General features: G+C 39.5%; 1 protein-coding gene across 3 annotated transcripts in view; it reads left to right on the forward strand.

The window, feature by feature from the left end:
• LOC123775197 (nascent polypeptide-associated complex subunit alpha, muscle-specific form) overlaps positions 1-12,916 on the forward strand; it is a 193,414-nt gene extending 180,498 nt beyond the window's left edge. The window contains exons 4-6 of one of the 3 annotated variants that reach the window (XM_069319138.1): positions 6,416-6,477; positions 8,210-8,292; positions 8,970-9,108. In XM_069319138.1, coding sequence (XP_069175239.1) covers positions 6,416-6,477; positions 8,210-8,266 — 119 coding nt within the window. In that variant the 3' untranslated portion in view covers positions 8,267-8,292; positions 8,970-9,108. Of the gene's footprint in view, positions 1-6,415; positions 6,478-8,209; positions 8,293-8,969 lie in introns of all 3 variants that reach the window. The other 2 variants (XM_069319139.1, XM_045770174.2) reach the window with 2 other exon arrangements.
• The last annotated feature ends 4,437 nt before the right edge of the window (positions 12,917-17,353 follow it).

Below are 17,353 nucleotides of genomic sequence, written 5' to 3' on the forward strand. Positions count from 1 at the left end.
GAGGGGTTGGGGGCGGCGTGGGTGTGTGTGGAGGGGTTGGGGGCGGCGTGGGGGTGTGTGTGGAGGGGTTGGGGGCAGCGTGGGTGTGTGTGGAGGGGTTGGGGGCAGCGTGGGTGTGTGTGGAGGGGTTGGGGGCGGCGTGGGGGTGTGTGTGGAGGGGTTGGGGGCGGCGTGGGTGTGTGTGGAGGGGTTGGGGGCGGCGTGGGGGTGTGTGTGGAGGGGTTGGGGGCGGCGTGGGGGTGTGTGTGGAGGGGTTGGGGGCGGGGGAACACTAAACAACACAGGACGGAAGGTAACACTTACACACATTACCGGATGAATACTGTCAGACAATGGCCATGGTATGTCAGGCGCTCTCGGCGGGACTTTCCCTAACCTCTATAACCCCGCATTAAAAATTAAAAGTTCTTACGGGCTCGCCATAGCCCGTGCTACATGGACACTTCGTCCTGAGTAGCTAAATCTAAAACAACCCAAACCCCCCCCCCCCCCCCTGTTACTACTACTATCCATGTTTTTTACATTTTTATATATAATTCGTCCATTAAGTGATTATATCCATGTACAGTTAGCTGGTCTACTGCTTGTAAATACCACTTTATAGTTGCGTAAAGTTCCACGTACGTGTGTGTGTGTGTGTGTGTGTGTGTGTGTGTGTGTGTGTGTGTGTGTGTGTGTGTGTGTGTGTGTGTGTGTGTACCGGTGAACCCAACACAAAGTCAGTCATTGGTTGTTCATTGTTTCACTAATGGTTGTGTGGTGTAATGTGGCTGAAATTCCAGTACATTTAATCATTGTGGAACAAGAGGTAATTTTGAGTGTTGAGTAAGACGGTGAGGCAATGTAGACAAACTCGGCGCTATTGTTGAGGTTGTGTGGCGGAGGTGTTTGTGCCCGCGCGTGTGTGGCACCGGCACCCCTCACACCACACCAAGAGAAGCAGTAGGGATATGATCACGACGTAAAAGATACTGAAGAGAGTTGGCAGGGTTGGACAAGGACAATTTCTTTAAAGTGAGAGAAAGTAGGATGAGAAGGAGGGAGGGAATTATCAGGAGAAACCGCCAAGCCATTACGACTACAGTATATGGCACTAGGAAGGGGTAAGGATAAGGGAGGGAGGGAGGGGGGGAGGAATGAATGGAGGAATGCTTCGGGTGGACGCTGAAGGGTGTAAGCAGTGTTACTGTGTGTTGAGTTTGTCTTTCTCACACTGGCCAGGTTCTCAGTAGTGTTGTTGGTGGTGTTGCTGGTGGTGAGTCGTGGGTGAGTGTTGTTGGTCCGTTTACCACCGGCCACTCATCTGGACAACAGCTGCGGCTTGGTAGGGAGGGAGGGGGGGGGGGTAACAGTAAGGAATACATTGTGGTGTGAGGGGTGGTTGTTTGGTGAGGAAGGCACGTACAGGTGTTGGGGTGAGAGAGGCACGTGTAGATGTTGGTGAGGAAGGCAGGTGCAGGTGTTGGGGTGAGGGAGACAGTCATGATGCAAGTGGTGGAGGTAGACACAAGACAGCAGTTGGTGGAGAGTGAGAGTGTAGTGGTGGGGAGTCGCTGGTGGTGGTGGACCGGAGCACAGGTATACCACCACTAGTGCTAGTGATGGCTATAATAGGAACATAAATATTGGTTCAAACTAGTGGTATTGGTGGACAGTGACAGGTGTTTGCGACGAGGTGGGGGAGGGGTTGGTGGCGGCGGCGTGGCACAGGTATTGTTGAAGTACAAAGGTGTTGGAGGCCGCGGGTGGGGTTGGGCCATGCAGGAACAACAGGATTCAGTTACACACGAGTCAGTCGGTGTAACAAACCAGTGAAGGTTAGACGTGGCGCAGAGAGCCTAGCGCGAGCCACCGGTCGCACTGGTAAACACAGAAAAAGGCATCACCTAACATGGGTTAACAAAAACTTATATAAAGTGACACATTAAGACAAGCGAAACGCCTCTTGACTAATCTGGAAATATCAGTGACAATTAAAAGCTTAGCGATAACAGTACCGTTTAAATCAAAGAATTTGTAGTATGAGGGATATTTTTCGGGTGTTTAAGAGGGAATCCAGGCTAGTAAATATGACAGTTTGCTAGTATACGTCATCGCTTGGTCGTGTAACCTGGGGGATGTGAAGTAAAGTTGTGAGAAATATAAGCCTCGAGTACCTTCCCAGAATGTTGTAATTACGTAAGTGGCGGAACTGTGGTGCTGGCGGGGTACTCGCCCTCTCAACCACACGCGTGTCCTACACTATAATTATCTTTATTATATACAAATTAACGTGATTACATTCGTTAGATTATACAAAACTTGTGTTCGGGAGACATGTCAAGAGGTGAGGTGATTATCAAGGGAAAGGTCCAAGTCTTTACGATTATATAGCACTGGGGAGGGGCCAGGATAAGCCTCCACTTAGGGCTCACCATAGTCCGTGCTACTGGATCTTCTTGTTCTGAGTAGCTGAATCTAAAACAACAACAAAAAAAAAAAAAAAAAAAAACAGCCAGGATAAGGATTTGGGATGGGACCAGGGGAAGGAATGGTGTCAAAGTGGTTGGGCACCATTCCTTCCTTCCGTCCTATCCCATATCCTTATCCTGGCCCCTCCCCAGTGCTATATAGTCGTAAAGACTTGGCGCTTTCCCTTGATAATCACCTCACCTCTTGACAGGTCTCTCTCCAACACAAGTTTTGTATAATCTAACGAATGTAATCATGTTAAATTTGTTGGGGGGGGGGGGGTGTAGAAATAGCCTAAGCTACTCTATCCCTTTGAGATGTAAATCTTTCTTGTCTCGATAAACATACTTGAACTTGTTAATTTGTATTTAATAAAGATAATTATAGTCTGGACTGCAGGTGGTCCTATTTCCTTGCAGATATTAGTGTTGATATCCCAGGTAGGAATCGCATCATTGACCCAAGTTTGAAGTGATGGGCATATTTCTGATATTCTCAGGTGCAACTATAGCACATACCACTCTTATAACAGTTTTGTATTGATTACTGTGGTTATACCCCTCAACTGCTACCCTAAATACCTTCGGCCAAGTCATTTCTTACCAGTTTTGGTAACTCCGTTTTGCCAGTAATCATCCTTCGGACACAGCGCAAGGTATTTAAGTTACAAGTGCCGATTGAATGCTAGGCTCCAGGAGGTAAAATTACCCCCCCCCCCCACCCCCGAACAGTCCCACTACACCCTCCATAGACAACCTGTCTACCCACACCACCACGACACAACACCCACCAAAACTATACGGTCTAATGAACTTTCTACGTGGATATTTCAAGTCGGTAGACGTCTTGAGTAAACTCCCGGCTGACGACTTCAACGTCTCGTCACTATTGGTCACAAACATAGTCCGCCCTTCCTAGGGCGGGTCGTGTAGGGCTGTGTTCCCTTGGCCAACGGAAAGTAATGTCCAAATGAGGGTTAACATACTGAGAAGTGTAAGTTACTAAGTAAATACTGACGTTACGCCGAGGAAGAATTTGAGTAATTCCTTCTCGTCGAGCAGAAATATGAACGAGAGCAGTAATTTTACTAGTGAATGATTTCCGTTATACAAACCGTTTCTTAGACACATCACAGGGCTTGGTGAACGGCAGTTGAGGTTTTATACATTGGTAATATGCAATTTAAATTACCATTTAGTTGTAGCAAGACTAGTGGTAGGCAGAACAAATGACGGGAAAAGTGCTCCAGGGCGTAGTTAGTTTGCTTCCTGTTGTGTGAAGACGGAGTCCAGTGTGGGTTGTGGTAATCTATCACAGGGAGGTGGAGAGGGCTGGTGCAGGGGTTGGCGCCGGAGCCAGTGGGGGAGGGTTGGCGCCGGGGCTGCCACTGGCTGTCACCTGTGGGGAGGGCTGGTGCAGGGGCTGGCGCCGGGGCGGCCACTGGGTGTTACCTGTGAGGAAGGGCTGGCGCCGGGGCGGCCACTGGGTGTTACCTGCGAGGAAGGGCTGGCGCCGGGCTTGTCACGGTCGTTCACACCACAATGTCAGGTCTTACCTCTATTAAGTAAGATCGTATATCTCACTGGATAATTACGAGGTCAAGTTTCCGCTACAGTTGTCTTTATGTGGCAATGTGTACCCAAAGGCAGCTCTTGTAGGTCACGCAACACTAGACGTGGGTTACCGTCAAAGAAAGCTAGGGAGGACCGCCGTATATTAATGTCTTCAACCTTGTATTAATGGGAAAGCTGAGGCTTGACTCACGAAGTGGGCTTGGCCGCTACATAGTAGTTTAATATCGCTTAAAATAGTTCTTGTTTATTGCTAACATTACTCGTGTATCGTGGTCACAATTACTTCTCTTTTGTGAAGGTTGTGGTTGCCTTGAGGTTACCTTCACGGATTCCGTAGAATTTAGTGACAGTAGCACGGGTAGACCATCGTAGTGTGGGCAAAAAATGATGATTAGGGAACCCCAGAAATACTTTGCAAGTACTAGGATAGTACAGTATACAATGGTGGTTAATACCGGGTAACAGATGTGAAATTGTTTAGTACTGGATGGTGAGCCATGGGTGATGGGGGTGGGAATGACAGGTGGATAGTGAGTGTGAAGGTACGAACGACGAGAAAGTAGCCAAGGTAGCGACAGGGTTGCCAGATTGGGCTACAAGTAGCGAATTGGGCTACTTTTGAAAGCTCCGCGCTCCCAAATTTTTAATTTCGCTACTTGCGACTTTTTTGGCTACTTTAAAAGCAAGTTGGGCTAGTAATGTTAACAAACTGAATGATGACTATTTATGCTTTTATAATGTAATGTGTTAAAATCACAGCCGCGTCAAACAGCCTGATTGACTAGACCACTTACCACAGGAGGCCAGGTCAGAGACCGGCCCTCTGGGGACGTTGATCCTAGGAACCTTTGAAAGAAAAAGTAACCGCAAGGCAACGTAATCCTCCCCTGGGGCCATAGCTTTCCCAACCTTAATTGTCGTTAATACTTCATCCCGAAAGTTAGATCTGGTTCCACAGATCTTCATTAAGGAGAGAACGTTATCTAGAAATGTACAGATTGATAAATGATTGTAAACATCTTTTACAGTTAATACCTTTGTCAGGAAGACGATGGTTGGCAAGAAGCGGTAGTGTAAAGTGGCTGTTAGATCAGTGGGATTCTTTAACAACTCATTACCAAATCGCTTCTTGCTCTTGTGATAAATATGTTACAAGGCAACTTTTTCAATGTACTGATCCCCCAATTAGCTGAAATAGGTGGTAGGGAAGCAACCCGACCTCTCGAATAGTACATTGCATTTTGATGTACTATTTTTGGCCCTTGAGGCCAAAACCTGATGTACTAAAAATCATAGTGGCTTGCAAACTTGACGTGATGTCCCATTTTCTATTAGGGTGTCCTTGGTTAGGTAAGGTCATCTTTAGATGATTTTGGGGTTTTTTAGTGTCCCCGCGGCCCGGTCCTCGACCAGGCCTCCTCCCCCAGGAAGCAGCCTAACACCCAGGTACCTATTTACTGCTAGGTAACAGGGGCATAGGGTGAAAGAAACTCTGCCCATTGTTTCTCGCCGGCGCCCGGGATCGAACCCAGGACCACAGGATCACAGTTCAGCGTGCTGTCCGCTCGACCGACCGGCTCCCTTTCGGTCAATTTAGTACACAAGTTTAATGACATAGTGAATACTCAAGAGGATGGGCTGGGATGAGATGCTACCCAGTGAACACAATATGCTAGAGTAACATTAATTGAACATTGAATCAATTAATATTACACTTGGATTTTGTACCTACTGGGTAGTGTGTGAATCATGGTCCATGACAGAGTGCAGTATTTTACAAGACGGGAGAACATTTTCAGCCTCACAACATTAAAGCTGGTTCAGGATGAATTTGGCCTCAGACAAAAGCCTTGCACCCGTGGCTGCTCTTGGGGACAAGCAGCCTATACTTATTATATTCAAACTTCCTATTGGTAAGTAATGTTTACGATTTCCTTTGTTATTTTTACGTGATGTGTAGGAAAGTTTTAGAGTTCAACAGTTGAGCAACTGTTGGATTGTAAGCTAAACTTACAATGTCATGTCAGATCATTGAACAATGTTATGATGTAAGTGATGATGGTGGAAGCTAATTTTAAGTACAATGTGTCTCATTTTCTGCATAATTACTCAAATACATTTATAAATGTTTGTGAATGGCAATATACAACTATAATATTGTGTGTACATGTATATACTGTGTTTTAAAAAAATTTTTGAATTAAAATGTAATGTCTTGTGTTTCAGATGCTTTAAATAATATAAAGATTTATTATTAATAAGTGCATCAGTGTTAACACAAGGTAGCTCTCTTGCCATGGTCTATACTCAACTCTTAGTTGTTAATTATTAACAAATATTTATGTAGTTGTTTAATATGACTCAAGAGAACCTTATTGGTCTTAATGCAGCACGAGGAGGTTACAGACTCCAGCGTCCTATGGTCACTGGCACCTCCAGCGTCACCATTCATGTGGGTTTGAATGGCGGAGCACTCGCTGCACCTGTTGTAGTGTCCTCTTCAAATCTTCCAAGCTCTGTGCCATCTCCCATTAGCTCTCGATCACAGAATCCTGCATTCAAATCTGTATCCTTTCTTTCATCTGCTTATAACCAGCAATCCTTTAAATACAAACAGAGTAGTTTTGAAAATAGTAATGCTGATATAGAAAGAGTTAGTAAGAATATTGCAAAAGGTCCTAAAGATTGCTTAAGTAAGTTGGGATCAGTAAAATTTGCCAAAAAATCTAGAAAGCCACTGCCTCCCTCTGTTGTTAATAGTGGTAAGAAAGAGTACTTAGTTACTAAACTTTCACCACCCACACCAAAGCCACGAACACACGTACCCAAAACTGAAATAAATGAATCTTTACATTTTAGCCCCAGTCATCGACGAGCCAGGACAGAGTTAAAATTAGATTTGAAGCCAGTGTTTGATGATTCTCATTTGCCTAAGGACAGGTTGAAGTGTCAACCTGAACCAGACATAGTTTCCACAACACGAGACGATAATTTAGTTATGCCTATTAATGACAGTTCTGGCAAAAATGGAATTAACAAGCCAACACTTAGAGTTAAAAAGTTAATATCACTACATTCATCCTCAGAATCACAGTTAAGAATAACAGATAATCATGTCTGCAAAGATGGACAAAGAAAATTGGGCAAGTTATCAGAGAGACCACTTCCAGAGGCACCAAGTTTTATTTCCGGACTAAAACTGCACCCATCAAATCCTGTCAGCAGTGCTAACCCAAAGGTGGTAACTATGTGTGATTGTAATATCTCCAGTTTGCCATCTCTTGTCTCTTCAAACCCAGTTTCCTTTGCACAAAAATCCAAGTCTCGTCAGCCTGTTGCAGGTAACCCACTGCACAGCAAGTTGATTGGTAAATTTGGAAATTCACCTATAACAGTTGAAGATGTTCCTCATCTCCATAAGGTAAGGACACAGGAACCTAAATCTGTAAAGAAAATCTTTCCTAATTATAACTTTACTCTCAATAAGAATACTAAAGAAAAGGAAGAAACACAACGGTGTGTAGAATCTTCAGATATTGTCTTGGCAGAAACAAATATAGCTCCTTCAGATCAGACAGTAAGTCATAAGGAGAGAGTAAAACCAGCACAAGTAACTCCTCCTGTATCTGGTGCAGAATCTTGGGAGAAACCAGTACTTCCAGAAATTCGTGAACCACCATGGAAAAATAAGATGACTAGTTCCATTGTAGAGACACCAGTAAATTCAGCTACTAGTCTTTCCCTTCAGAATACTGGAGCTAATAATTTTAGAAAGCAGAGAGAGACTCCTATCTCTACTCTTCCAAGTCATCATGGATCCCTCAGGATTCCTTGGAATCCTGTAAATAAAGGCACAGTTGAAGGAAATTTATTTAAACGGGGAACAGAACCAAGAGCGTCATATACAAAGATAGTGTGTCTTGTCAGTCTGTAGCTGTACACTATGATTTATTAAAGTCATAGTTTTAATTTATAAATCATAGTCCTCAAAAACCAGAGTGGACATGAAGAATTTGGTGAATTTTAAATTACTGTACAATACCCTGTCATTTTTTTAGATTATATTCTGCTGCAGAGTTAAAACGACAACAAAAGTATTTACTAATGTTTTTGTACTGTAATGACTGTACTGGCTATTGATTAATTGTTCACACTTTCTCTCATACTAATTTCCTTCCCATCAGGTGTTAAGGGCTTACGAAAGCAGTTCACTAGGCTGTAGGGCTTCAAAACATTTGTGACTAGCCTACTGTCAAGACTAATTTAGGTAGTGTAAAGTTGAGTCAAGAGTTCATGTAGCTTGCAAACTGCAATTCAAGTTGGTGCTATTGCTGTTGTTGCATTTTATCTTGACTTCACATACTTTTAATAGTGTGAGAGAGTCTGCTTGCACACAATGTTGGGAATTACCAAGATTGTGCAGCTGCATTGCAGCACTGAATTTTGGTAATTGTGCTCACAATTTTGCACTGGCCACTTTGCCCAGGTTGAATGTGAATCAGTTGAATCACTTTGCTAATGCATTCTTTGTATTTTTGATACATCGGCAATCAATTTTATTGATGTGTCATCCTGATGTTAATATCCATGTAAAATTATATTATGTACCAAATGTATAAACATACACTGCTTCAAACAAATAGAAAGCTTTAAGATACTTTGCATATGCCAGCTAAACATGTTGCTTGAAACATTATATTAATGCTTTTCATTGCAGCTGCTGTATCATGTCTTTAAGTTACCAACTCAAGTGGAAGTGCTAGAATGACACAGTAAATTTGTAGGTACATTATTTGCCTTGTGGTAACACTATAATTTTTTTTTTTTTTATCCAACAGTTAATTCCTTGTACAGTATTTACTTGTACATGCTTGTGCTTGGCTGTTATGCTTGGTAAGGCATAGAGTAGTTGTAGATTTTGTAACTTCCCCATTTCCCTTGCAGGTGGCTTGGCAAGCTACACCCCCAGCAAGATCCAGCTTGGTAATACTTTTGAACTGGGAGTGTCTCGAACAGCCCCACCTGTCCATTCCCCACCTCCCGCCCCTCCTGTCCCATCAGAGAGGGTCGAAGAGGAATATCTGCGACCTGCTGATGAAACGGAAACCGTCACATGGAGTGCCGAGAGCACGTCAGATATGCTCTTTTGAAGTGAAACCATCCAATTAGTGTCATGCTCAATTTCTGTTTTTAATAGGAGTTAAATAATGGCCATCTAGCTCAGTCAAAGTCTTTACAGTGCTTCCCTCTGTGAATGGTAATCCAAGAGCCTATGCAGTCAAGACCGCCCAGTTCATGCCTTTTTCAAATTGATATATGCATGATGGGTTAACAAGGAACTTGAAGTAATGTGTAGTCTTAATGTGTGGCTTATAAGTGGATGGTCATGCATTTTTTATTACATAAAAGTATAGTAAACAGTTTATAAGGACTTTTGAAACAACACAGTAGACATATTCTTGTCAACTTTTTAAGTTGTTAAGAATATACAGATTACCCGTACTCAATTTGTGATATAAAAACTATGAACATATTTTATTCCTTGATTTTTAACAATCCTTTTTTAGATTGTTTACAGGATGTGTCTGTTGTCTCGAGGTTGGTACTTTGTCTACAGGAATGATTAAAGATATACTGTAAATCAGAGTGAGTGTTGGCCCCTCCCAGTAATGAATTTGTTACAGTACAGTGTTTGGTATTCAGTGATGTTATATATTACTGGATATTACAGTCATGTGAGAGTACGAATGTTTACTACCATTTGAATCATCAAAACTCAAGTTTATAATATACATTTTCTTTAAGCCTGATAACAAAAACTATATTCAATTTAAGCACCACTTAATAGTGCTTGCTTTTGTCGTCTCAGAAATATGTTATGGAATATTCCTGCTTAGATTGTAGTTATGTGAATTTTCCTCATCTGTGTAGCCATTCTGTAACTATCTATAACTTTTTCTATGTTACTTGTAATGCTTCAGTGTTTCACATAATTCCTGTAATATGGTCCAAGTCTACTTGCTGAAGTAGACCACTACTATAGGTCATTCCAGACAGGGGCCACTCATTGTAAATAAATACTTTACTAAATTGTGTTTATGAAGATATTGCATCATGTAGGGCATTATGCACTCATTCTATGTAACCCTTCAAAGTTGGCTCAAATTTGTAAGTGATATTTGAAAAAAATCTCCTGTGGATTATTGGTGAATATCAACATTTAAGATTCACTTGGAAGACTTGCTGTTTTGCAAGTGAAAATATGCATTCCACTCAATTTCCAATCACCTTAGAAATGGGCTAGCAGTAGTGGTTGCCCGACCTATGATGTGACAACCAGTGTTGAACTATAATCATGGGGCAAAAATTAAACTCTTAACTGTACATTTTTTCACTATTAGTTGGGGTGTTTGTGAAGGGAGGAGTAAACGCTTCAAAGAACTGTTGATAGGTAATTTGATATGGGGGGTAGAATGTATTTGGCATAAGGAGCTCCTTGCATAGATTTGAATGAAACTGAATTGTTATTCAGTACTGAATGGATGCTCCTGCAAAATGTACTGTATTTGACAATTATTCATGGATTTCTGTAATATACAAGCGCATTCTCGGTTATGATAATCACTTCATCCAGTCTTTAGTTTTAACAGATTTTTAATCAAATAAGTACAGTATGCAATTTAGTGTCATTTTAAATTGATTTGTGTATTAAGAATTATTAACCATATACTGAATGTGATTGGGATCAACTAAGAAAAATAACTGATGTCTATGTTTTGGGATATACTGTACAGTATACTGTATATTATATATATTATATATATATTATGTATAATACACACAGTATATACAGTATAAATATTTATTCTGTGTCCCAGAAAATAAAATCCAATGTATTTAACTTAAGAGATGTTCCTGTTCAACTGATGGACTGTGTTTTTAATGCCATTAGTGCAGTTGTTAGATACCTTTACCTACTTAGCTTCAAAGCTATATTGTAATAGTATTATATCCCACTGAGTGGGGTGATAACCTTCCAGGCTAGGTCTGGAGCCTCGACATGACATAGTAACCATCCACTTCAAGTTCTGCTCCCTAGGTTGACAAGAGTGCAAATATTGCACCAAGGTGTTCCCATTAAGTATACAATTGTTTAATTTTGTACCAGAGCAGAATCAAATTTTTAAATAAAGTACAGTTCATTAACGTGTTTCAAGCTCGCTTAGGAAACTGTCAAATGATCAAAATATTTATTGATCCCAGGTACCAATACTTTTTAGGATTTCTTCTGTCACATGGTGAGAGAATGATTTGCAAGGTTGTAAGGCTAGCAATATGGCTTAATACAGTACAGTATTAACAAGGCTTCAGAGTTACATCACCACATTAATCATAGGTGTTCATAAAGGCAATGAGATGAGAGTAAATAATGCTACTATTTACAAGATATTACAAGATGCTTTCATCTGCCTACCACTTAATTCTTCTGCTTTGAGCCAAATGTTGGATGGCCCGCAGTCCAACACAATTCTGGGTACGATGTGGATGTCACAAAGTATAGAGTACCAGGTGGTGATAGTATTCCTCACTTGCCTTATGCATGTACAGTAATTCTAATAGTGGGAAAATATTGATTTGGATAATGATATGTATATCTTTATCAATGGAACAAAGGTAGAAACCATGTTTTGTAAATTAGGGCATACATTTTAGAAATACAGATTTAATAACTTGTGTAACTTTTAAAAACTTGTCTTTCAGATTACAATAACACAATATTTGTCCTCAGGGTAACTTCCATTTGTTGTTAAATAGTGAGGCACATTCTTTTACAAAACTAGAAAATCCCTTTCAGTTGATAATTCAGTAGAATTAGATGAAGCCTGTTATCTAAACAAATCTTTTACCATGTTTACAAAGGCATCTTTCATATATTATGGCAACCTTAAGGCAAGCTGGGTTACTTGAGCTATTCTGCTAACCCAGTCAAATATGACTGTAACAATAGCTGTAATTATGTGTGTATACAACTTTGTACAGATTTTGGTACAATTTTGTACTTCATTTAAGTAAGCTTATAATTCTAATCAATAGGTTTTGTTAAAAGTCAGTGACATGATGGCTTTCACGTTCGTGGCTTAGCCTAACAAGGTCATGTATACTTACCTTCTGCTGTGTTGATGATTGTCTGTCATGTGAGAGGATGTTATTGTGTAGACAGTTTCCCCACTTATGGTGCATTGTACAGTACAGTCTGAGTGTTTATCTCATTCACTATGAAAGGAACTTTGGGAGTTCTAAGCACGTGCAAGATACAGACAGTAAGTCACAATAATGAGGCTGAAAATTACACACCCAACCCATAATTCTGAAAAAAATAAAATAAAAAAAGGAAGTGATGATGTTTAGGTCCGTCCAAGAACATTATCAAGTCATCATATGAAAAATAATTCAGGACAGACTGAAACATTACCACTTCCTTTATTTTCAGATTTGTGGGTCATGTGTCTAATATAAGATGTTAAATACAGGTGAATTAAAATGTGTGTAGTTTGGTGTGAACATTACATACCACATGGGGTTAGGAATTGTAAGCATGTGCAGGAAAAAGCCAAGATTATAAGCCAATTTTTTTTCTTTTCCTTCTCCACAAATGTCAATCTTGCTTTGCTTTATTCTCAGTACAGTTCTCAGATGTACTCAGTGATGAGGAAGCACTGTATGAAAATGAGAAAGCTGTACTTTTGAGTGAGTTTGTCAAGTCAGTTTTTATCATCCAGTATGATTGTGCGCCATAAAATTTTAATATATTATTCTTTGTATGATAAGTGTTGATTTGTATGTTTATAGTCCTGTGATTGTATCAATAAATAGATTGTCAATAATCAAAAGTTTGAAGTATTACCCAATAGTGTTATAATAATTCCCACTGTCTAGAACATGAATCTTGTACAGTACTTAAGACTTATCGAGGTTTCCCCCCCCCCCCCCCCCGAGGCCTGCTACTAACATGCAACTCTCAACAGTTGTCTAACTCCTGGTTACCTATTTTATTGCTAGATGAACAGAGGCATCAGGTGGAAAGGAAACATGCCCAACCATCTGTCCTACCCAGAGGTTGAGCCCAGGTTTCTCGGTTATAAGTTGAGGACTTGGTTACTCCATGACCCTTTGGAGCTACAGCCACTTTCATTTGTCACTATCAACTCTCCCTTACCTTCCCCCCTTTGCTAAATAATTTCATTATTATTGACCATGTAACATATGGTATGTTAATTATATTCCCACATCAGACATGTTTCCACTGCATTTACACATCCCATTTGATGCCATTACACTTAAGTAACAAAAATTTGTACCTGGTAAATGCTATTACATTATTTATTAAAATAAAAAAAAAGTCATCACTTACCATGTTCCTAAATGCCTCTACTACTATGGTATGTTGCACATTTCACATTGAAGTGTAACCTTACCTTTTTACTTTATTAAAGTTCAGTACCATACCTTGGACTTTTAATCCAACGGTGAAAGATCAAATATGATGAATATACATGCCATTTAGCCTAACAGCTATTGTAGGAAATTTGCTTGAATCAATAATTGCCAAAGCCATTAGTTTACATCTTGAAAAAGAAGGATTAATAAAGAAATTATTGTGGTTTTACTCGTTCTTTTCCAGTATATTTCAAGCAGTTGATGGTGGGAAGGATTACAACATTCCATGTCATTACTTAAGAACATAATGAAACGACAGAAGATTGTTAATACATTCATCATTCCATTCGACCCCTAATGCATTTGCGACAACATTGTAATTGCAATTGGCTTCACTGTCCCTTCCCCTTACTCCATCCATTGACGATTTATTTAATCCACCTACATGGATTAAGTATAAGATCAAGTATTTTCTGATGGTTGCACCATCCCTGAAGATTTCCATATGCCCTACCACCTATTTCAGTGAATTGATTTCAAGGTCACATTTCATCCCAACCGATCTGGTATGCATTGTAGAGGTTGCCCCCCTCATGTGTTGGCGAGATCCTTGTTTTGGTCTCCAGAGCATGCTTATGAATGCCAACATTAGCACTGTCATCCTCATGTCCTATACTGCAACAGGGACTAGGGAACTTGAGTGTGTCATGGACACATAAAGGCCATCTTGGGTTTCTCTGTGCACCCTTCTTAGTCCAATCTGTGCTTATTTCATTCTGATCCCATTCTTGCTTAATTTAACTATTTTATCTTGTGTTTCACCATGTCACTTATTCAATGGAATATATGCAGTTTCATAGTACTTTTAATGAGCTGCAATCTTTTAATTTCCTAGTTTTTGCTTGTGTGTGTACATTTCCAGGAGCCAATGCTTGGTGCTCATCCTGGTTACTCTCTTTTGTCATTCCCACCTTTTCTACAGTGCCAGATAGTTATACTGCTCTTTTAATTTGGAATTTTATTTTCTTCCCCCCTGTTTTTTCAAATATATATGAATATATGAACAACAGTGTAATGGATAAGTGGTATACAGTACTCTCTCTTTTTTCTATATCTTTCTCAATATACAGTACTTGCAGTGCAATCACTCTTTTTGGTCTTGAGCGACTTAGACTTCATAACAGTGCCTATGCTCCTTTGGTGTGATTTTATTTATTTATTTATTTATTTATGCATATACAAGAATGTACATAAGGAATGTGAGGATACAAATATGGTAATTACAGTCTTGTAAAGCCACTAGCACACGCAGCGTTTCGGGCAGGTCCTTAATCTAAGAAAATTTTAAGGAGGTAAATACTTGCAAAATTTATAGACAAAAAAAATGATAACAGTTACATGAAATGAAAAAAAGAAGAGAAAATTGTAGGTACAGTATATTAAAGCACATAGGTAGCTAAGATTGATTGCAATGACAGCTTGAATGGTAGTTGACAAAAATTGGTAGGCACAATACAGCAGAAACAATATAAGATTGATTGCAATGACAGCTTGAATGGTAGTTGACAAAAATTGGTAGTCACAATACAGCATATGGCTAGCACATAAAAGAAGACAGCAATGAACACAATGATAAGGTTGTTTGAAGAAAAATAATAATCATAAAAAAATGATCTTGAAGATAATTAGCTTAGTAATGGTTAATTAAAATCCTATAATTGGTATGAACCTAAGAAAACAGTGAGCTCAAATTGATAATTCCGAGAGAAAAAAAGAAAAGAAAAAAAAAATATGACATGTAAATCTAATTAAATCTTGAAATTTACTCTAATATAAATCTAAGTGTAAAAATAAACAGGGTGAGAGTATATTCATGGGGAAGATTTTACTAAGCTCACAATAACGATTATAGCTCTGTCTTTCTGGAGGCATGTAATATTTTAGGCTTTATTAGCGTATCTTTGTTAATTACACAACATATTGGCAAGTGCGTAGGCGTCTGCACTCCATGACCGAAAAGCTACTGAACGCCACTATAAAAACATATATATCTTCACTTGAGCTTTAAATATGTCTAATGTAATGTATTTAAAATAAAGCTTATATTTCTATCTTTCTTAAGACGTGTAAAACATTTGTGTTTATTAACGAATTTACGTAAAATAAACATTCTTCTGAGAGAGTTGCTCTGTCGCTCAGTCTATGCGGGGGTCGGAGCTCGGCGATTATTAAAATACATGAATCTTCATTAGAACTTTAATTATGTCTATGATAAAGTGTTTAAAATGAGCCTTATATTCCTATCTTTCTTGAGGCATATAAAAAATTTACGATTATTTACAAATTTACGTGAAATAAGCATTGTTCTGAGAGAGAGTTGCTCCGTCGATCGATCTGTCCGGAGTCGGAGCTCGGCTATTATAAAAGTACACGTATCTTCGCTTTAAATTTAAATATGCCCATGGTAAGGTATTTAGAACGAAGCTTATATATCTGTCTTTCTTGTGACATATAAAACTCTTACGTTTATTAAGGAATCTGCGTGAAATAGGCATGGTTCTGAGATGAATGCTGCGGTTTTCGAGTTTGACGAGCGATGAAAACTGCCACTTTTATACAACTACAAATATCTTCGGTTTTACTTAAAATATTTGTCTGGTAGAGGTTTTATATATAGATCGCGTTTCTGTCTTTCTTCTGACTAATAAATAATTTTGGTTTAATCAGTTATCAAGATGTTTTCAACAATATTCTTTCAGCGTTCGTCTTTTCCAACTTGGGCGACCCTTTTGGAAGCGCGATACTTCTGACCCATCCTATAGTTGGGTCTGTTTCCAACTGGGGTTCGAATATATACAAGAGATGAAACAGAGAGCCATGAGCTAGAGCGATGTGCTGAGTCCATAAGGAGGCCGAGCTTCCAGAAATACCTTCCTGTGATTGGCTGTTGCGGGCAATACCAACACTCTTTTATGAATAAAATTTAAACTAAGAAATAGGTCCTTGTGCACAACAACAAGGGTGTTGTGAAAAAGAACAACAATTTCTGTTTTGCACCTGACAGAAATCTCCATCTAACTGAATAATTTACTGGAATAAGAGGGCAGAGCAGTGTATCATTATTTGTGTCAAGGCAACCCCCATAATAACGTCACAAGTTAGGTAGCCAGCCCATTTTTAAATAACATCTGTTATATCCTGCAATATTTAATTATCACTTTATTAACACTTTAAATAATTAACACTTCACTTTTTTGGGTAAATTAAAGTTAAAGCAGAATTCCATAAGCATGACTGGTGGGCTGAACTAAGATGATTTACTAAGTGGATGGCACCTATAGCTGATCCCTTCCTGTGATTGGCTGTTGTGTAAATGTCAACAAAGAGTTTCTACCAATGATATGCCACCATTTTATTTATTATGCACCCCATACCCAGATCTTGTGGGCGGAGCTTGGAACTTCCTACCCGAGCACAACAACCCGCCTTATGGGTTGCTGTTTGGCTATTTATAGTGCGTTGGAAAAGCAACAGATGGCGTTAGTTGTATTTAGTTGATAGTGTTCTCTTCTGCCGACAGATGGCATCAGCTGTATTATTATTATTTTAATAATATTATTACATTAATAATAATGTATTATTATTACTTTAAACACTGATCTATACGTTTGGTAGCCTATAATAAGGTTTCATACCGTGCTGGTATTAGGTAACTAGAATTCTGCAATTACGTTTTATATAGCTACGTTTTAGCCCAAAATTTCGCTACTTTCGCTACGTTTTAGCCCAAAATTTTGCTACTTTCAGCCCAAAATTTCGCTACTTTTTAGCCCAAAATTTCGCTACTTTTTAGCCCAAAATTTCGCTACTTTTAGCCCAAAATTTCGCTA

The sequence above is a fragment of the Procambarus clarkii genome, chromosome 92, assembly GCF_040958095.1.
Source record: "Procambarus clarkii isolate CNS0578487 chromosome 92, FALCON_Pclarkii_2.0, whole genome shotgun sequence".
Taxonomy (NCBI): Eukaryota; Metazoa; Arthropoda; class Malacostraca; order Decapoda; family Cambaridae; genus Procambarus; species Procambarus clarkii.